General features: G+C 39.8%; 2 protein-coding genes across 2 annotated transcripts; one reads left to right on the forward strand and one right to left on the reverse strand.

Annotated features, from left to right (window-relative positions):
* Window positions 1-1,335: 1,335 nt before the first annotated feature.
* On the forward strand, window positions 1,336-5,868 carry LRRC10 (leucine rich repeat containing 10). The gene has a single exon (XM_085320567.1). It carries the CDS (start codon window positions 1,417-1,419, stop codon window positions 2,251-2,253), a length of 837 nt encoding a protein of 278 aa, XP_085176693.1. The 5' UTR covers window positions 1,336-1,416; the 3' UTR covers window positions 2,254-5,868.
* Window positions 4,955-18,535, reverse strand: CCT2 (chaperonin containing TCP1 subunit 2). The gene is made up of 16 exons (XM_085320566.1): window positions 18,433-18,535; window positions 17,052-17,126; window positions 16,502-16,567; window positions 16,292-16,403; window positions 15,315-15,391; window positions 14,195-14,307; window positions 12,758-12,960; window positions 12,471-12,571; window positions 12,258-12,385; window positions 10,985-11,088; window positions 9,130-9,249; window positions 8,386-8,514; window positions 8,187-8,290; window positions 7,143-7,242; window positions 5,948-6,089; window positions 4,955-5,258 (listed from the first exon to the last, which is right to left on the reverse strand). The coding sequence occupies exons 1-16, from the start codon at window positions 18,433-18,435 to the stop codon at window positions 5,228-5,230; spliced, it is 1,608 nt and encodes a 535-aa protein (XP_085176692.1). The 5' UTR covers window positions 18,436-18,535; the 3' UTR covers window positions 4,955-5,227.
* Between the last annotated feature and the right edge of the window lie 562 nt (window positions 18,536-19,097).

The raw sequence follows: 19,097 nt of genomic DNA on the forward strand, positions 1-19,097 counted from the left end.
AGATTTGGCCAGAGATCATGAGGCCACCTTAACTGTTTAATACTGCCTTTCTCTCAGTCTTTTGTTTGCTCTGCCCTTTCCCCAAAATACGTGGCCCTTAGCAGTCATCTATTCTGAGTATGCAGTGCTCATCTCCCGGAAACTGGCTGCCGGGTGTTTGAAGAAAACGGCCTGCCTGAGCTAGGGTAGGTGTGGAAAATGACAGTGCTGAGCTGTAGATAGCCAAGGAGAGAGCCACAGCTGGAAAGAGTATTTCACTGTAAAACACTCTGCCAACCTGGAAATCCAAAGGTCTTGGGAGAGCAAAGGCAGAGAGGCAGGAGGGACAAGCCCCAAGAAAGCTTGAAAGCAGCAGCAACTCAGGAGGTCAAAGTCCACCAAGAGCTCTACGCACTGGCAGCGTCTCCTAGAAAAGAGGTGCTCATGCCCTGAGCAGCATGGGCCTTGCAGAAGGGAACTGGGGGACAGCCTCCAYGGCACAGTTGCATCTCAACGGTCATAACTAGAAGTGTGAATCTCGATGCAATTAAATCTAGGGCAGCTTCTTGCCAGGTAAGTACAGAGGCAGGAACCGCAGCAGCACAGTCGGAAGGCGGTGGGAGAACAGCCATGGCAGGTTACGCTAGTGAACGTGTTAAACTGATGAGAAGTGAAACACAGCCTAATGAAAGAGGCCCTGCACAGTTCAGAGTGCCAGGTGCTCTAGTAAACACAGTTAAATTAGGAATATAAAYACTAGAGCAGCTAAAGATAGCAGTTTGCCAAGTATTTGTGTTAAAGGTTTAAGATATGTGCTGGGTGGCAAGTTGCGTTGTTAAATTATGTACTTGGCACCTTGCAAAGYAAATCCATAAAAGCGCCTCTTGTCTGGAAAGTTAGTCGCGTCTTGACAGATATTTTAAACAACAATTAGATTACATCTGACATTTCCGCTGAAAGTTTAATGAAAGCTAAACATTTAAGTTTAAAAATTCAGTCTGTGGTGATGTTTACTTTCTTTAGCCAATCGCCGCAGGCAGTACCAGCTGCACAGACAGCATGACCCTAGCAAAAGGTGAGGGGTTGGGGCACCTGAGACTATGTGGGGCAAAATTGGAGAACATCTGCAGCRTGCAGGAAGAGGGATGGTTCTCTGGGTGAGCAGAGGCGGTGGGAGGGGAGAGCGCGAGACTGCATGTAAGCAAGAGAGGGAGACCCATACTCTAACTCACGATGTCCGTAATCCCCATCACCRAACACTCATTCGGTTATCAGAAACATTTCAGAGCCCTTGAGATTAATGGCTCGTGCCACGTAAACAGAGCCTTATATTGGGAGGAAGGAGGCACCAGCAGACCAGTGCACAACAGGACATAGCCAGCGAGGGCCCCCTGTCCCTTGTGGCCCCRGGGATTTCTGAACAAAGAAACTTCCAGGATGGGCAACAGTCTGAAGGCGATTGTGGCTTTTGTGCCTTCCAACGAGTGCCAGAAGTACCTCCTGGAAGACCTAGAAGAGATGCCAGTGGATAAAATGGTGGACCTGAGCGGCCGGCAGCTGAGGAGGCTACCTCTGCACATTTGCTCTTTTAGAGAACTGGTCAAGCTATACCTGAGTGACAACAACCTGAACCATCTCCCCCCTGAGCTGGAGCAGTTGCAAAACCTGCAGATCCTGGCACTGGACTTCAACAACTTCAAAGCGCTGCCCCTGGTCGTGTGCACACTGAAGCAGCTGTGCATCCTCTACTTGGGCAACAACAAGCTCTGCAACCTGCCCCTTGAGCTCCGGCTCTTGCAGAACCTCAAGACCCTCTGGATCGAGTCCAACTGCCTGCAGTACCTGCCCAAGGTGGTGTGTGAGCTCAGCCTCCTCAAGACCCTGCATGCCGGCTCCAACGCGCTGCGTGCGCTCCCCAGCCAGCTGCGGTGCCTGCAGGAGCTGCGCACCATCTGGCTCTCGGGCAACCTGCTATCTGAGTTYCCCCCTGTGCTCCTGCACATGCCTTTTCTGGAAGTGATCGATGTGGATCGCAACGCCATCCGGTACTTCCCCAGCCTGGCTCACCTCCCCGGCCTGAAGCTGGTGATCTATGACCACAACCCCTGCCGCAACGCCCCCAAAGTGGCCAAAGGGGTGCGCAGGGTGGGAAGATGGTCAGAAGAGAGTCCGGAGCCTCGCAAGCGGTCCGGGGCACTGGTAGACATCGCGCCCGAGGACATACCGCTGCCGCCTCCCACTGACAAGTCCGACCTGGAGACGGAGCCTTGCTGAACTGTCGACAAAGGGGGCAACGTACCCACAACGCTGCCCAAACTTCTGCTCCCTTGCTTGTATCTGGAGAGCAATATGCTGCCTGGCTAGTCTGCAGGGTAGGTGCAAAGAGCTAGCTAACAGCAAAACTCTCTTTTACAGACACCCCTTACGGCACAGCACCCAGCACTCTTTCTGTAGAGCCACGACTTGCTCCCTTTGCTCCCTCCTGCCATGTGGGGACCACTGAGATGAGGATCCCATTTCAGTTTTCCCCAGCGTTTGGGGTGGACTGTACAGACCCCATCCAGACTTGCTTTTCTTCACCAGAAGTAGCCCACGGACTTGCTCTTCCTCCCCCACCTTGCCAAGGTGCCTGAGTGCAGCTGGAAGCCACTAGCGAAGGCAACTCTGAAGTGCAGAATACACTGCTGAGGTCCAGCTTTAACCCACAGCATACGTCTCGAGGGACTTCAGTTTGAAAAGCAGCAGCAGAAATAACTGCACAAAGGTTTCTCTTCCAACCGCGCAGGAAGTGCTTGTGGAGCCCTGGCTGACCTACTCAGAGAACAGCATACACCAGCAAGCTCTCTTCTTACAGCTGCTATCTTCTTTCCGGAAAATTTGTGACCACTATTGTTTCATTATCACCACGTAATATTTAAAATGATGATGAGGAAAGCTAGAGGCTCTTTTGCTAGTATTTATATAACCACTAACAATGCCTGTAAGGACAGCTATACATGCCCAAATTCCATACAGTAGCAAAGACGAAAATCAAAAGCTGACTGAATTGGAAAAAATGCAAGAGTTGTAAGGGTAAACTTGCATGAATAACACCTAAGACTGGGAGCCTGCTCCCACAAACTTGCACAGGAGAGTTCAGCCAATCTTTACTTACTTGATTTCTTCAGCAGGGTATTTCTCTGGCTAACAAAACTGAGATGTGTTTGAATTTCCTTGGAAAGGCACAGAGCATGTTTATACCCTGTATGTTTGAGTAGTACAAAATAGTAATTTGGCTCTAAATTACTTGACATTTTTAGGTTTTCATTCTATAGTACTGTGCATTCAACTTTTTTAAAAAGCTTTTACTGAGGGAAGGGAGCCTTTAGAGGAGCAGAACAGCCTCTTTTCTCTTTCCCTCATTTGGCAAGGGGAACTTCCTTACCACCACAGGATGCAAAAGTGACAGCTGACTTCCCATAAAAGGTTTGATTCAGTGCCTGCTTGTGACTGCTTAATGTCATTTACATTCTCTGAAAAATTATCTTGAAATATATAGACTGTTAGCACTTGCTGTCTTGTTAAGTGAAGTCTGAATTTGGATCTGGCTGGCACCCATGTAATGTACTCACTGTTCATTAGATTKTACTAGTCTTGCTGAGTTTAACTATCTTTGGAATTTACCAAGTCACCTCTTTTTCGTTTCTTTACCTAACCCTGTTCCAACAAAGTAATTCTTTCAACAAAGGAAAATTATTCAACATGATAAGAGTTTTGTTTTTTTTTAAACAAATTTCAGTGCTTCTTTTCCTGAATAACAGACATGGCAATCTTACTTATCTTGGAGGTGAGGAAAGAATGTGCTTTCACCTGCTTTTTAATAGTTTATATTTAATGCAGTACTCTTAGACAGTCTTGTCATTTTTGGTAGTTTGAAGAGAGCCTATTTGGAGTTCAGAAGTGTATTTCATAAGCTGATTCTCTTCATTTCAGGAAGCCTAAGGGAAAAAATGATTACATAATACTTTCTTGATTTGAAATAAATTTTCCTGCTTCAGCAGCCTTCCCACTATTCATCAAGATGCTGCCTGACACTTGGAACAGCCAGACAGGTCATATTGCCCGGCTGGCCCCTCTCTACATGCTACCGTACGGACAGGGGCGCCTCCGCTTGCTGCTGTTTACAACTGTCACTGAGAAGCTACATGAAAACTGCAGCAGAAATCAAGAGTCTCATGATGACTCAAGTATAAAGAAATTACACCAGTTAAGAGACATGTTGCCTGCAGCAGCTCCTGGAATGAGAATACAAAGAGGCTACAACAGAAATGGAGAACTATTAATATCATAGTATGTTTGATGAGACAAAAAAAGAAAAAAAGAAAAAGAGAGATGGGGGATGCAGTGCAGTCTAGCACAATTTCCACTAACTTCCTTTTTATCATAGTAATAGATAYTTGTAAAGACAGCTTGTCAGAGTCCAGTATCTAACAGACTGCACTGGAAACAAAYACATGGACTTCTTAGTTCAATCCATGACACCGCTATTTTTCCCAAGCTGTACCTTCCTCTCAAAACCCCTCAGTAGAACTCTTGTCTCCTTAAATATACTAATTCATGATGCAGAAAGCTTTAAAGTCACTTGAGTTCTGGACACTGACTAATGTCCATCTTCAGCTTATCTTTCCTCCATCATCAAACAAGGGGTAATACTTTAGTATCACTACAAAAGGATAGTATCTAACTTTCTAGAGCCTAGTTCCGGGATCCCAGCTCAAAACCCATACAGCCAGGACTGGAACAAGCCACATACACAAAATGAACCACATCTGTGAAAATTAACACAAAACAGGCAAATACAAAAGCACGTATTTTAACTTGAGAAGACATCATTTGTAGTGAGCTGCCTGATCATCGTTTGAAATATCTCAAGACTGAGGATACGCACTGTCACTTCTTTAATGAAATTACACTTCTACACAAAGACAAATACAACTTTGATGAATCTGATTTTATTTCAGTGTATTTTAAGTGGAACCTGGAAAGGAACAAAAGAAACAGGGTTGTATAAACCCATGTTTTATTTGAAAGTGAATCCTCCCCACAACACAAACTGAAATAAGTTAAAACCAACAGGAAACTTTCATTTCATGCTACTGATGGAGATGCTCATCTTAAGCTTCTGTTCCATAGCCTAACAAGAACTAGAACATTTAAAAAAATTACTAGGTGAGATCTGGTCCACACATCATCAGGCACTGAAGAAAATTTAACATGGGCGATGATCCGGGACACGTTTTCTAGAGAGGAAAAAAAAAATCAAAATGTTTTCCCCCACTGATGTCCACCTGTCATTTCCTCCCACTTATTTTTATTTTTTTAGTTCATATTTTAGGTTCAATGCTGGGTTTCTCTCACACCACAAAAGGCAGGATTATCTCAAAGCTATACATCAGCTCTGACCATGGTTAAAAAAAATCATGATTGAAAAACCAGTGAAAACTATCTTGTAGCAGGCAATCATGGGATAACCTGCCCACAAGTGGAATTTCTTCACAACCTGATTTATAACAAATAGATTTTTATTTTAGCTGCAGATCGACTTCAGAAGCAGCTAGGCATTTAACTACCACCACTTTAAAAAGAAACAAAAGGACCAAAAAAAAAGAGTGACACTTTACATTTTGCTCATCCAGAATTCATTTTGCAGATACTTGGGTAGTATGTATGGCACATGAGTAGCTGGTGATTGAAGATTAAGTAGATATGGCTTGGGCATACTAATTTAAACATGCTACTGGCTCTAGGCCTGTTCACACTGTTAATGCATAACACAAAACAATCATATAAAATGAGTGTTAGCATGTTAGATACCAGTATTCACTTCAAATAAAGTATTTTTAAACAAAACTTTTCTGCACAATTACTTTTTCATGGAAGGTCACTCTAATAATATTATAATTGACTAATGTAGATATTCTAGTAATACCTTGGTGCCGCTTTAATAATGTCATCTACGCGAAGAATCATTTCTGCTGCTTCAGCTGCACTCAGCAAAACTTGTCTTTTAACTTGGAAACTTTCTGTTACTCCCAAGACCGCCATGTCTCCAATGACACCCTCCTTCATATCTTTAGAGAGAGACAGACAGACATTATGGGCTTTTTGTGTGTGTTTATTATTAAGATTTTTTAAAAAAATTGACAGTATGATAGCTTCTGCTCAAATGGACCACACTGATAGCAGGGGGAAAATAAAACGAAGTCTAAATACCTTTCACCTGAAGGTTAATAATTTAAGCTTATGTTGTCGCAATTACATACAAAGATTTGATGCTAAAAAACTGGGAAGAAGAGACAAGATCCCAACAGGACTCTCAGCACTGTGTCTTTAGGTATAGCCACTCCACCCCCCCCCCACGTTTTCTGAAGCTTATTTTTCAATCAATGCCTTTCCTTTTGAACTTTGTACAAGTAGATTCAAAGTAATTAAAGCAATTGGTTTCATAGGCAGACATCATCCTCTTCAAAAATGATAACAGAATGTAACAGTTTGGATAGTTACATTCTGTGCAAAGCAAACAGAACTAACATAAATGTTTGCATCATCACATTGTGCATAGCACGTAAAAGTGACTAAACAAATACATCCTGAAACTTCTGTTCAATACAAAACACATCTACCATTTAAGCTCTCTAGGCCTAGTGTAATACAAGAATTTAAAGTAGCAAATTATTTACCACAACTGTTTCTTTCAAGTATTTATTGCTATTTCAAGCAATAAATTACAGTCATTGACTACAGTAACAGAAACACCCAGTTATACAAATCATTCATGTTCTATTTACCATCACTTTCTGACATTATTTGATCTTGTCCACCAGAGCAGTAATTGAATCAGGGCACTGATAAGACCAAAATTGTATCAAGGAAGAAATTTAATTTATATGCAGGAATTTCTATGTCCCAGAAACAAAATGAATTAAAAAAAAAAATCACAAAGCAATGGGAGTGCCACTGGTTAATATAGACTTTAAAGAAACACAGAAGAAAGCCTGCACTGCAGCATTAATGTATTCAGTTCTTCCAGCTAAATGCATCAATGACAAACAGATGCAACAAAGTTTAAGGAGCCTAATCCACACCAAATACCAATCCAACAGAAGTAATATCAAGCTACCTACCAAGTCCGTAAGTTGTTTTCCCTTCGCTGTGAGCAGCTCTGAGCTGAGCAACCAAATCTGCACTGTCATAGCCAGCATTATCAGCTATGATTGTCGGGATCTAAGGGGATAAATATGTATTTAATTACTATGCCTTACTATGTACTATCTCTGCATGAAACATACTTTGATATTACTAGTTTACTATCCACTTTTAAGAAGGGTAAGTTTCAAAAACATGGCAGATTGCAGTGATCAGAAGTTAGAAAAACCTGAAGTTACCCTTCTAAGGATGTTACTCCCCTTTGTTTATAGTACAGTTACACTGTAGCTGAGGACAAAAGCATATGAGCACGTTTGTCACTCAGTTTTACATGGGCATAAAGAAAAGCGTCTCATTCATTTATTATTTCCGTCTGCAAATGGAGAACTCGTTTCATTTTTAAGAAGATAAGCTTGCTGGCAAGCATTAGGCACCAGATCAGTAATTCCCTAAGAAATTTTCCTATGCACTCACTTCCTAGGAAAGGTTTTCTCTAATTTAAAATAGGAAAACTGAACGGCAATTTTTCTTCAAATCAGCAGTCTGTCAGCACAGTATAAGCATTTTTTTCTTGTTATACTCTGTTTTCAACTAAGATGTAACCATCAATGCAAGTCTAGAAACTTCTAGAGCATCAACACAAACAGTACTAGAGTATCAATACAAGACAATGAGTAAAATCAAAGGGTTGCTCTTTTCTCCCAAAGTTAGCAGTCAAAGGCATCAGTAGTAAACTGAATCAGCTGAGATTTGTATGTGCTATTTCTGCTGCTCTTTTGACTATGCACACAAAGCAAGAATTAGAAGAGAGTTTAATAAGTGAACACTGAGAATTCTATAATATATCTAATTATTAAAATATCACTCTTTTGAAATAAAAGAGAGGTAATTTTTTCCTGTTACTCACTCAAGATATATTGCCAAATTTCACTTACTAGAAAACCAGAAGCTTGAAAGCAAAACACCTATTCGATGCCAGTTTTATGTCTATTCGTTCAGCAGTTTAATTAAAACAAACTTACCATTCTCAAAGCCTTTGCAAAAGACTCCATTGCAACAGACTCTTTGCCAGGTGTTCTGATGGCAAGTTCTGCAACAGCGTTAGCCATCAGCATCTCTGAACAACCTATTCATTGAAGACACACCAGTGTTTTATATCTGACTTGAATAATAGCACGAAGTATATACCATGTACAAAGTATAAAGTATGTTAATATTCACCTCCACCATAAACAGTTCTAGTGTCCTTCACTGTCTGGGCCAGAACACAGAGAGCATCATGCAAAGATCTCTCTGCTTCATCTAGAATCTGCTGTGTTGCTCCACGCAAAACTATGGTGCAAGCTTCACCTAAAAAGGTCCAGGGTGAAAAGCTTTTAAAAAATTACTTCAAAGACAGACCAAGAGTTTGACAAGCTAGAAAAAGGCTATCACAAAGCATTTGTTCTACTATCACTGCAGTCAAGTTTTATGTAGACAGATAAATCTGGGGGGGGAGGAGAGGGGGAAGCATGATGACATTTCACAGGGAGAAAGAAACAATTCATACTACACTACTGGTTTTTATCAATGAACTGCTGCAGAATACTTTAATAAAAAATGAAAATGTTATCTCAAAACAACCCTCTAGAAACTTACAGTACTGTCACATATCAACACAAGTTTTGAAATTCCTGATGTATCACAGGTTGCTACTTTTCCTGCCAATTTAATCTACCAAGATAAGTGTAAAGAGCAGAAATTTTGGATACTATCCTTACAAATGTTTGCGCATAAGTATAACATTATGGAAATGAAAAAAAAAATAACTATGAACATACATCTTTGCAGGATTTTTTTTTTTAAGAGTAAGACTTTAATAAGAATGGTTATAATTACAAATTTCTTAAGCCAACTTCGTAACTGAACAGTGCTGATGTAAGGAAACACAAATGTTCAATGTGCCATTAATGGTAAGACACTTACCCATAGCCACTCCAGAGAAATGAATGAGTTTATCTTCTCCAATCATGACTTCTTCAATAAGCTTGCAACTTCCTAGTTTTACTAGCTCAGGATGATCAAAGGTGGATGCGATTTCACCACCTACAAATATAACATCATGTTACAGTCAATGAGCTCAAGATGAAAGCATTCACTGAGGCAGGGACTAACCAAAAAAACCCAAAACCTAATGAAAACAGAATAACCTGCAAAATTGCCTAAAATTTAAAGCCAAGCTTTTCCAATGTCAGCATAAGATACTAGTAACATATCRTTGTTGATAAGTCCTTAAAATGTCAATGTTTGGTTTACGTCATAAAAACTACAACAGCTATAATGCTTCTGAGGTCTCTCTGGATAAGATACTGTGTTGATATTTACCAATACTGAAATGTAAAAAAAAAACATGATCTGTTTAAACTTTTAACAGTTTTTACAGCTGAAATACTTATAAAGTACTAAATCAAATTTGCRTATTTTAAACTTGGGTTTGTGCCAGCATTCATTTTGTTTGCTCAACTACATGGCTAAAAATGTCTTGTCACAAGACTTCTGTCTTGACTTGTCCTGAATCTCTTATAGCAGCCACACTGCATGCTATTCATAAATTGATCAACTCTCATATTGTAAACAAAGGGGATATTAGAAAGAGCAAACTGTCTCTGAATGCAGTATTGTTTTAACACTTTGCTCTTCCCATTTTAAGACCATTTACATGCATTCATTCCCAGTCTATGTACATTTATTCCACATTAGCTTGCAGCATTCCTGTAGTTTTAGTGATCTAAGGCAAGACAAGATTTGCAGGTAGAGAGTTTGTGCTTAAAAGTTTGCCTGAGTTTTTTCAACTATATTATGTGATCCAACACAGTCCACGTGTTCTGCCTATAAAATCTGTTTTGAATTTGTTCAAGCATAAGCAATGTTCCTCTCACTGAAGCATCTGCCTGTGTCAACTCACCTACAAACAGTTACACGCAACTGCAACTTTAATTTTGCTAAGCCAAACTAGCCAGTATCTTTCTTTTTCTCCCTACGTAGCAAATTCTCCATTTCGGGGATTACATTAGTGATCACTTTTTGATTATGTTCTAGTTAACTATCGCTAAGTAACTTAGGAAACTAGCTACTAGAGTCACATTAACATTGACCGCTACTACAAATATCATACAAGCACCCACGTTACTTGAAATCTACCACAAATTTTCAACACAGGAAGACTCTTTAATCTTCTCTATTGTTAAAATCAAACAACTGYCATTTATAACCAAATCATATTAATGAACCTGTAGATGTATCAGCTTACATTTCCTAAGTTTCATCTTATCCCCTAGAAAGCAAACGTTTTTCTACTTTATCAAGCAGGGACTTATCCAAAAATAGGTATTTTTAAAATATTGAAGACAAACACTAACTCACACACTAAACGTGAAATTGTATTTCACAGCATTAAGATCCTTTACTCACAGCTGCTAGGGAAAAATATTTTTGAATCTGTACGCAGGCAGAATTCAGAATCAAAATGAACATTTCAAATATGAAGTATAATATTAACACAGAAAATGAGTTAACTGCTGCTGAAGAAGTACTGAAATTTATATAATAGCTGTTAAATCAACAAAACAATTTCAGTTACTCTTGGTAAACTTCATAGGGTCCTCTGTGTTTGCACTTCAAAGTTCTAGAAAGTAAAGTTAATTTTAAGCACTTACCACATTCACAGAGTTGCTTAACAGTTAAAAGAAAGCACAAACTAATCAATCAAGCATTAATATTTACTAGAGATCAACAAATAATATGACTTCTCCAATTTCATACTATAACATGTTCTCCATACCTGTAACAAGAGCCAGGCGTTCTACACCAGCAAAGTCTGCATGTTCAATAGCCATAACGCCAGCAGCTCCAAAGAGCTGTTCAGGGTAGTTGTAGATCAGCTGTCTACAATTAAAACATAGGCACATGCTCACATTATACAAAGAACAAACCTTTTAAAATACCACCATAACAAAGGACACCTGATTTTCAGCAACATATACAGACAGACTTCTGGAAGTGACAGAAGCAGTCAACATGCGACCTACTTGCCATGAGGAAAAAGTCACTCTACACAGAAACAAACAGCAGTGACCGGAAAACATATTAAACTTAAAAAAACAGCTCTAGTTCTTTGAATTACACTGCCCCTAAAAATACACACAGACCCATATGCTTTAAAATTCAAGCCCTTTGATTGTAAGTGTCTAATGGACACTTAGTCCTATTCTAACTGAGTGCACTACAATGTGAAAAGCAACACCTGTAATTCCTTCACCAATTCAAAATCCAAACAATATAGACTACAGGAACAACAAATTCCAGTCTTGGTATATACACAGACAGCAGACCACAGAGGCTATATGCTTCTCTATTTATATATAAAAAATATATCTTTATTATTATGTATTCCACTCTCTCTAGCACAAAATCCAAAGCAGGGTCAAAGCCATTTGGAATGGGTATGCCAATTTTTTTTCTTTTTCTGCTGGGTAAATATAGTGAAGATTCTTCCTAATATGGAGCCATATAGACTTGAATGCCATCAAGCATCTCATCAATGGTATTTAACTAGCTAACACTTACAGTATCAGATGCAGAGGTGGATCTAGAGTATGCCTAGAAGCAGAGGTCAATTTATCCGCAAAAATGAATAAATCTGAAAGTAAGAGCCAACCTAATCGGATCRCCACCAGCCTTGCTACAGTAGCTGACTGCTATCTGACTTTCCTTAGGACAACCACCTCTATTGCAAGCCTACCAGATGACAGGGAGAGAGTTACATTTTTTTTTTTGGCCTATCTCAAAGAATTCTTCCATCTGTTTAATTATAGGACTATTGACTCCTTTATATTTGCACCATGGCCACTGGCCTGATACCTTCCAGTGTAGAAAAAAACAGTAGCATATGTAAAACATGACATAGGTGAAGGGATTATAAGATCCAGAAGCGTCTAGCAGTTCTCACAAATATTTAGCATTATGTCCACTATATTTCACACTCACACAATATTAAAATCTTGCTACTTTGTAATTGCATTATAAACACTACCATTTTCCAAGGAAATGCATACCTGTTAATAAAACAGTTTATTCCATGCTTAAGAATACGCTCTACCTTCTCCTTCATTTTTTCTTTTTCTGCCTGTTCTATTTCTGCTACCTTTGCTGTAGAGTCCACTCTAACCCGAGAGCCAAAAATCTAAATTGAAGAAAACAAAGAATTTAGTTTAAAATTAAGTTCCTCTTACAAAAAGTTCTTTAAAAATAGTGGTTCTATCACATACCTTAATCTTATCTGTATCCATACCAGTATTTGCAATAAGAATCTTTGCATTTTCAATTCTTTTTGGTTGATTTACACCAATCTTCTTATCAAGTAAAAAGCCTGCAGTAGTAGAAAGATCTTGTAAGATTTCAAACTAAAAAAGAATAGTTCATCTAAATTATTACAAAAACTCATATTGATTATTCAATTTAATAATAATGTAGCAATGTTTCCTGAAAAAAAATATACAGATGTGTAACTCTTTCATTTTTAAAGTGCACTACTAGCCAACATAAGAAGACTTACCTTCATCTAAGTAAGAATCGGCCAAACTTCCGCCAAGTTTCTTGATAACATGGATAGCTTCCAGATTACCAGAACCTTTCAACCTAAGAACAGCTTCTACAGCTAGCTTGACAAAGTGATCTTTATGATGAGTAAGTAATTTTGAGGAAAGAGTAGTTCCCGCAATGTTCATCAAGTCTTCACGAAATTTCACTTCATCATCACTAAAATAAAGTGAGTACAATTAAATTGGAAACTCTTAAAGCTTTTGCTATCATTAATTTATCACTGTGAAGTCTCTCTCTGCTTTTTCTCACCTACATCTATCTGTATCACATTCCATTTTGAGGAATGATATAGAGAATTCCCCCAGTGTCTCGGAACACAAGCTACTATTTGAGATATGAGTTCAATTAGAAGTTCCCTCTGAAAAGAGGTTTATGCATATATATGACTTAACTAGCAGGAAAGTATGTACATAGTTAATGGATGACATTTTGACATCTGCACTTCCCATACATATGGGTCAAAGTCATTGACACTGACTAGTTTACATACCTACATGTTTCAAAATACTATGCAAAAGTAACATGCATACTTGTTTTGAAGCTGGAGAAGTCACAGATGGAATATTTTTTTAAATCTGTTTTATATTTTAACCTGTTTTTATCAAAATATGTCATTATTAACCTGTTTTTGTCAAAATACGTCATTAAAACAATGACAATAAACAACAAATAATAACAATTTAGCCTTGCAATGACTTAGGAAAATTTACCTGATTTTTGCCACTTTTGTTAGGTAAATTCTACCAACTTGTATGTCAAGATGTTATCTCACTGAGACTTCTGACTACGAAATGTAGTAGCACATTTACATCTATTCTGATCACAGACAGAACAAGAAATCGCATAGCTTACTAAGTCAAATATCAAGAACTGTTTCACTCCAGGTTCTTGGGAATACATAACATAGTACAAAAGAATCACTGATTTCTAGCCAAGACTTTCAAAAATCTCTCACTTTAAAATACATTCAACCATTTGGACTACTGAATGGTATCTGTGATGGGTAATTTTTAACAAGAAAGTAGTTTTGTTGTTTTAAGAGTAAAACCTTTGCGCTCAGCTTTAAAGTGCTTTCAAGGCACCTGCATAAAGATAATAATCACATTTAAAATCAGAGTATGAAATACAAATTAACAGTTCAGATTTTTATTCTAGGGAGTAAGTCATTGTTTATATGCTTCTGTACATCAGAAGCGATTTTAGATAATTTCATAAAGTTTCTGTAGTCCATCTAACAAAAAAAGCTATTTTTTCTTTATCTTTTCACATCATATATTCAGCTTTTACACTATTTAAAGCAACATCAGGAATTTCCCAATGTAATGTAACTCTCTCAAAGTTTCAATCTTGACCAGTTTATATAGAGATATTGCAAATGTACATTACTAACCCATGATCCACAGCAGCTTTCAAAAGAGCCTCTCTTGAAGCTTTTGTGGCTGCTCTCCAACCTGCAATAATGGTCTGAGGATGAATCTTCTTCGAAATCAGTAATTCTGCCTCCTATTTAAATAAAATTAATAATTATTTTATTTCCATCATGTATTTAGACTTATTAGAAAAGACACTTAAGAGTAATCAGAAAATTCTGAATGTAAATAGAAAACAGATAGCTATAACAATCCAATTAAAGTAAACAGCTAATAGGAAGGTAAAATGTTCTAGCTACTGTATTGCCTATTCCTCCAATCTAGTAAAATATGATCTGCACTTGGAATATCTTCTGGAATTCTTGATTAACAAAAATCTTCACTGTCACATGATTAGCAACCACACATTTATTTAAAACGAGTTATCTTTTACTTCATGTCTGAGAGCAGTTTCCTGTTCACTTYTACCTGCAACTCAAGGAGTGGTTGAAAAAAAATCTTCGAACTCCCTTTCTGCAAAAAACGCATCAAGTTGAAAAATCACTTCTCAGATGCTCTTGATCTCAATCCAGGAAGCACGGCCATTAAGTTTTCTGTCAGAGCTATGTTAACAAGAATGCCTCACTTTCAAAGCATCCTTCCTAGTATTTCCAGATTTAATTTGGCAGTGTTCAGTATGCACTGTTTAAATAAACAACATGAATTCATGTCTCATGCACACAGAACAGCATTTAGCATATATCTTTTTTCCTCCTTAACTTTGTGGAAAGGATTTTAAAGGACTGAACATCAAAAGCAGTACTGCATGCTGCTCAGTGCAAAATCCAAGAAGTGTCTGTGAGAGACAGATACTTTTGTACTTCACTTCCATAATGAAGTAAGAAAATAATTTTCAAAAAGGTGCCAAGTTAAACTWAGTTGTAAAGTTATAAATAATAAAGCAAGAAAACACCAAAGAACATTGATACTTAGGCAGTATCTAAGGGTTTTTTTCCCTATCAATTTGAATGGCACTGTAAAAAGTCTTGCTATGTTCTGAGAACCTTCTTCATAAAACTCAGTTAACGGTATTGTCTTGTATTAGTATCTCAGGATGACATTGCCAAACACAGAAAGATCTGAAAAAGCATAATACATCACCCTCAGTAATTCAGCTGCCAACACAGTAACAGATGTAGTTCCATCACCAACTTCATCATCTTGAACCTTTGACATATCTTTAAAAAATAATAAAAATCACTCTATTCATGTTTTGAATCAAAATACCACACTCAACAGTACCAGCTTTAAGTACAAATATTTTTTATCTCACATCAGCTTTGAGAAAAGAAGCTTGTTCCCAGCTAGTTTAAAGAAGCTGTCAAGTTATAGCCACACAACAACAAGAGATGCAAATCAAATTCAGCATCCTTCAAATTCTGCTCTTCATTTGCAGCTGAGGCATCAGTTCTGGCCTGCCATCAGTCAAAAGTTACTCTTTCCCCATTCCTACAGAAGGCCATCCAAAGGAACTAAGGCCAGACAGAAGCTCTGAGGTATACAAACAGGATCACAGAACATGATAACCACATGTGCTGCATAATCTGTTGTCAAATAAGAACTCAGCAAACACAAAATCAGTAAGAAACTCGAGAGCAAACTGCTCAGGGTGCTGCTCATCACTAGAACTGGACTATTTGCACATTAAGACAGATGATCACAAGGGTAAACTCTGTCCAGATAACAGTGTAAATTAGGTAATAAAAATAAATAAATCTGACAGAACAAGAGAGAACCTCTGCATCCCATTACATTTTTTCTCCTGTTTTCCTAGTGAAGAAAGTAGGGCATAGAGCTGCCTTTGTCCCTTCTGACTGCTGAGACAAACGAGGGCGGAGGGAAAACAATGTCACTATGTCAGAATAGTTTTGCAAGAGCAGCATAAACCTCAATTTTATTCTTGCAGAGTTCTGCAACCCTTGCAACATTTTGGTATCCTTACTTCAAGAATTCTTCTCCCCTTTCCTTCAAGTTTTCACACCATTTGAAGAATCCTACTCTAAGGACAACTACAGAAATAAAACAGCAAATGCAGAAGAAATCCAAAACACAGTAATGACAAACAGTTAGAAACTCACCAACCAAGACCTTTGCAGCTGGGTTGTCAACTCCAATAGCTTTCAGGATGGTTGCACCATCATTGGTCACTGTTACYGTGCTATCTCTTCCAGTACTTAAAAGAATCTTGTCCTACAAGATGCAAGATTTAGATTAGTGCTTGAAAACATCTTGTAAYTATCAATACTATATTTACAGGTATGACATCTGAGAACTTGCAACTATCTTACCATGCCTTTAGGTCCCAGAGTGCTCTTGACCAGGTCACCAATAGCAATAGCACCAACAAAGGATGACTGAAATGAAAACAAATATTCCTTAGTAAAAGATTTATTTCTAGTTTAAAACAAGTAAATGCTAGACTTTCACTTCTAAGGGGACATCTTAAGCCAACTCTTCTACAGCCACACTACTTTCTGCAGAGTATGGTTCCAAGTTGTTTTTTTTTAAACTGCTACATTTTCATAACTAGACCAAACATAATTATCTTCACAGACATCATAAAAGCATGTCTCATGATCCAAAGAAAAACCTTCCAAAGAATGTCAAGCTTCTGATCAAAGGTATAGGTTAATTCATTTCTTAAGCCTTACGAGTTTTCCTAATTGTCAGTATAAACAAAACACTCCTCCTGCTTCTCCTATCTCCTGTTCATAGACATGTAACAAGACTAAAAGCAGACAAATGAGGTTCCACATTACCATAWATTTAAAAGCATAGTAGAAAACACCAAGCCTAATTACCTAAAGTGTTGCCAGATTCTTAGAAAATTAAACTTACCAACCGAGCAGTTTCTGCCTTTTCTTCATCTGCACCTGCCTTGAAAATATTCACGGGAGCAAGGGAAATAGATGCCTAAAACAAAAGAGTTAACATCAGAATACTTTTTTAGCTTTAATATAACACTGATTTTTAAAACACATCATAAGCATTAACAATCTGGCAAGTATTTTTATCATTAAAGAGATTTATTTCTGCACTTCTCCATTTGGTTTTGATACACAATATACTCAATATAAATTGGCCTTGACTCTTTCTAAAAATCTATCTTGCAACCTCTCAGGGTAGAAAAGCCACAATCAGGACTGTGACAGCAATAGAGGATCTGTTGAGGATACAATAAAGAACTTTCCTAACAGAAGCAGACCTACAATGCTCAGGTAGCAAGTAACTAGGTGAGATCTCACTACCTGAGAGCTCTCCTAAGTTCTCTGCGGCAGATGCTATGGGATAATAACTACAAACCTGAAAGGCTTTTACCAGTATCTTATCCTATACCAGTATCTGTGCTGCTGTTCTGCATGGCTCAACACCAGAGCCAGACAAAGTAAAGGTACATAAAATCAGCTGAACTGGAGAAATCTGGTTTCTGAGCACATCAGTGAATTAATATTGGTGTCAAAACCTGATTTTTTATTTGTTCATCTCCACGTAAATTTTATTAAAGCAGTAATGAGCACATGCCTCTAAAATAAAAATTAATTCTTATTTAAGTGTTGAAAATCTTTGTAAGTTAGGAAACCCTCAAAAGAGTGAAAGCCCCAGCCCTAATACAGTTCAGTTGCTTTTTACTTTGCTGTGTAATCAGCACAAGGTTTTCTCTACACGCTTCGTGCTTGTTACATCACCATCTTGACAAAAATAAATAAATAAGTAAGCAGGCGGCTATCAAGGGCGCGGTAGGAGACTCCGCACAGCGTGGTAGCAGCTCTCTGCACGTCAGGGGCTTTTAAGAGCACACTTTCATGCTCGGGCGCACGGCGCTGCTTCTCCTGGCCTCCTCGGATGAGCGGGGAGCAAAGACGCGGCCTCCCGCCCGCCTCCAAGTCAGCCATGCTGCGGCGCCAGGCACGGACGGGACGAGCGAGCCTGCCCTGCGGGCCGCCACCGGCCGCGGCCCCGGGGAGCCTCCCCGCCGCCGGCCCCAACGGGCGCCACAAGCACGCGGCCGCCTGGCCAGGCCCGGCCGCGCCCTAACGGACGCTCCGCGCGCGCTCTAGAACCTTCCATGCGTAACGGCCACCCGGCGCGCGCGCGCCCCAGCCGCCCCGGACAACGCGCGGCCGGGGAGGGGGCCGCCGGGCCCTCGCGCGAGTCTCTCCGGCGCGGCGCGGTGCGGCGCAGCGCGTCTGCGGAGCTGCCCTGCCGCCCCGGGACTCACCATGCTGCCGCTACCGCCGCCGCCGGGCCCCGCCGACCGTCTCCTCCGCCGCAGAGCARCCCACGAGCCGTTCCCGGAAGCTGCGTCAGAGGAGCGGCCACTTCCTCCCGCGGCGGCGGCGCGCGGCCCTGTGGGAGGCGACAGCCGTTGGGGGGGCCGTTAGCCGGCTGCGGCGCGGCGGCCGCCCGCCGCCGACCTCGGTCCTCTCCCAGCTGCTCGACAAGCGAGGCGAGAGCCGCCCCTCCAGCAGCCCCGCGGCCCTCGCTGTGTTTGCCCGCATCGCCGTTACTGGGCCCGAGCGATGCTCTTCCTACGCACGGCTTTCTTGGAGCGCCGTGCACGCAGCTGCCGCACCCGACGGGCGCRGAGACGTAATTTTTACTGTTTAGGGGACTTGCTCCTGGCCTCTTAAGTGTACTTGACAGACAATTCCTGATTTTTGCTCTCCAGTCTATCATCTAAAAATAGCAGAATTAGATACAAATCTTTGTTTTGATATTAAAGCACTGATAATTGTTCTCATGGTGGTTTTGCAGATAACGTAGGATCACATCAAGACACTTTATTCAATCACTGCTTTTTCTACCAAACCCTTTAGCAAAGGCATGTCTACTAAGCATAAAAATCTCTTGGGATGTGTTCAAAACTGTTACAGGTTGAAATTG

This window comes from Rhea americana, unplaced genomic scaffold, assembly GCF_003343005.1.
Source record: "Rhea americana isolate MKP2758 unplaced genomic scaffold, rheAme1 scaffold_64, whole genome shotgun sequence".
In the NCBI taxonomy this organism is placed as follows: Eukaryota; Metazoa; Chordata; class Aves; order Rheiformes; family Rheidae; genus Rhea; species Rhea americana.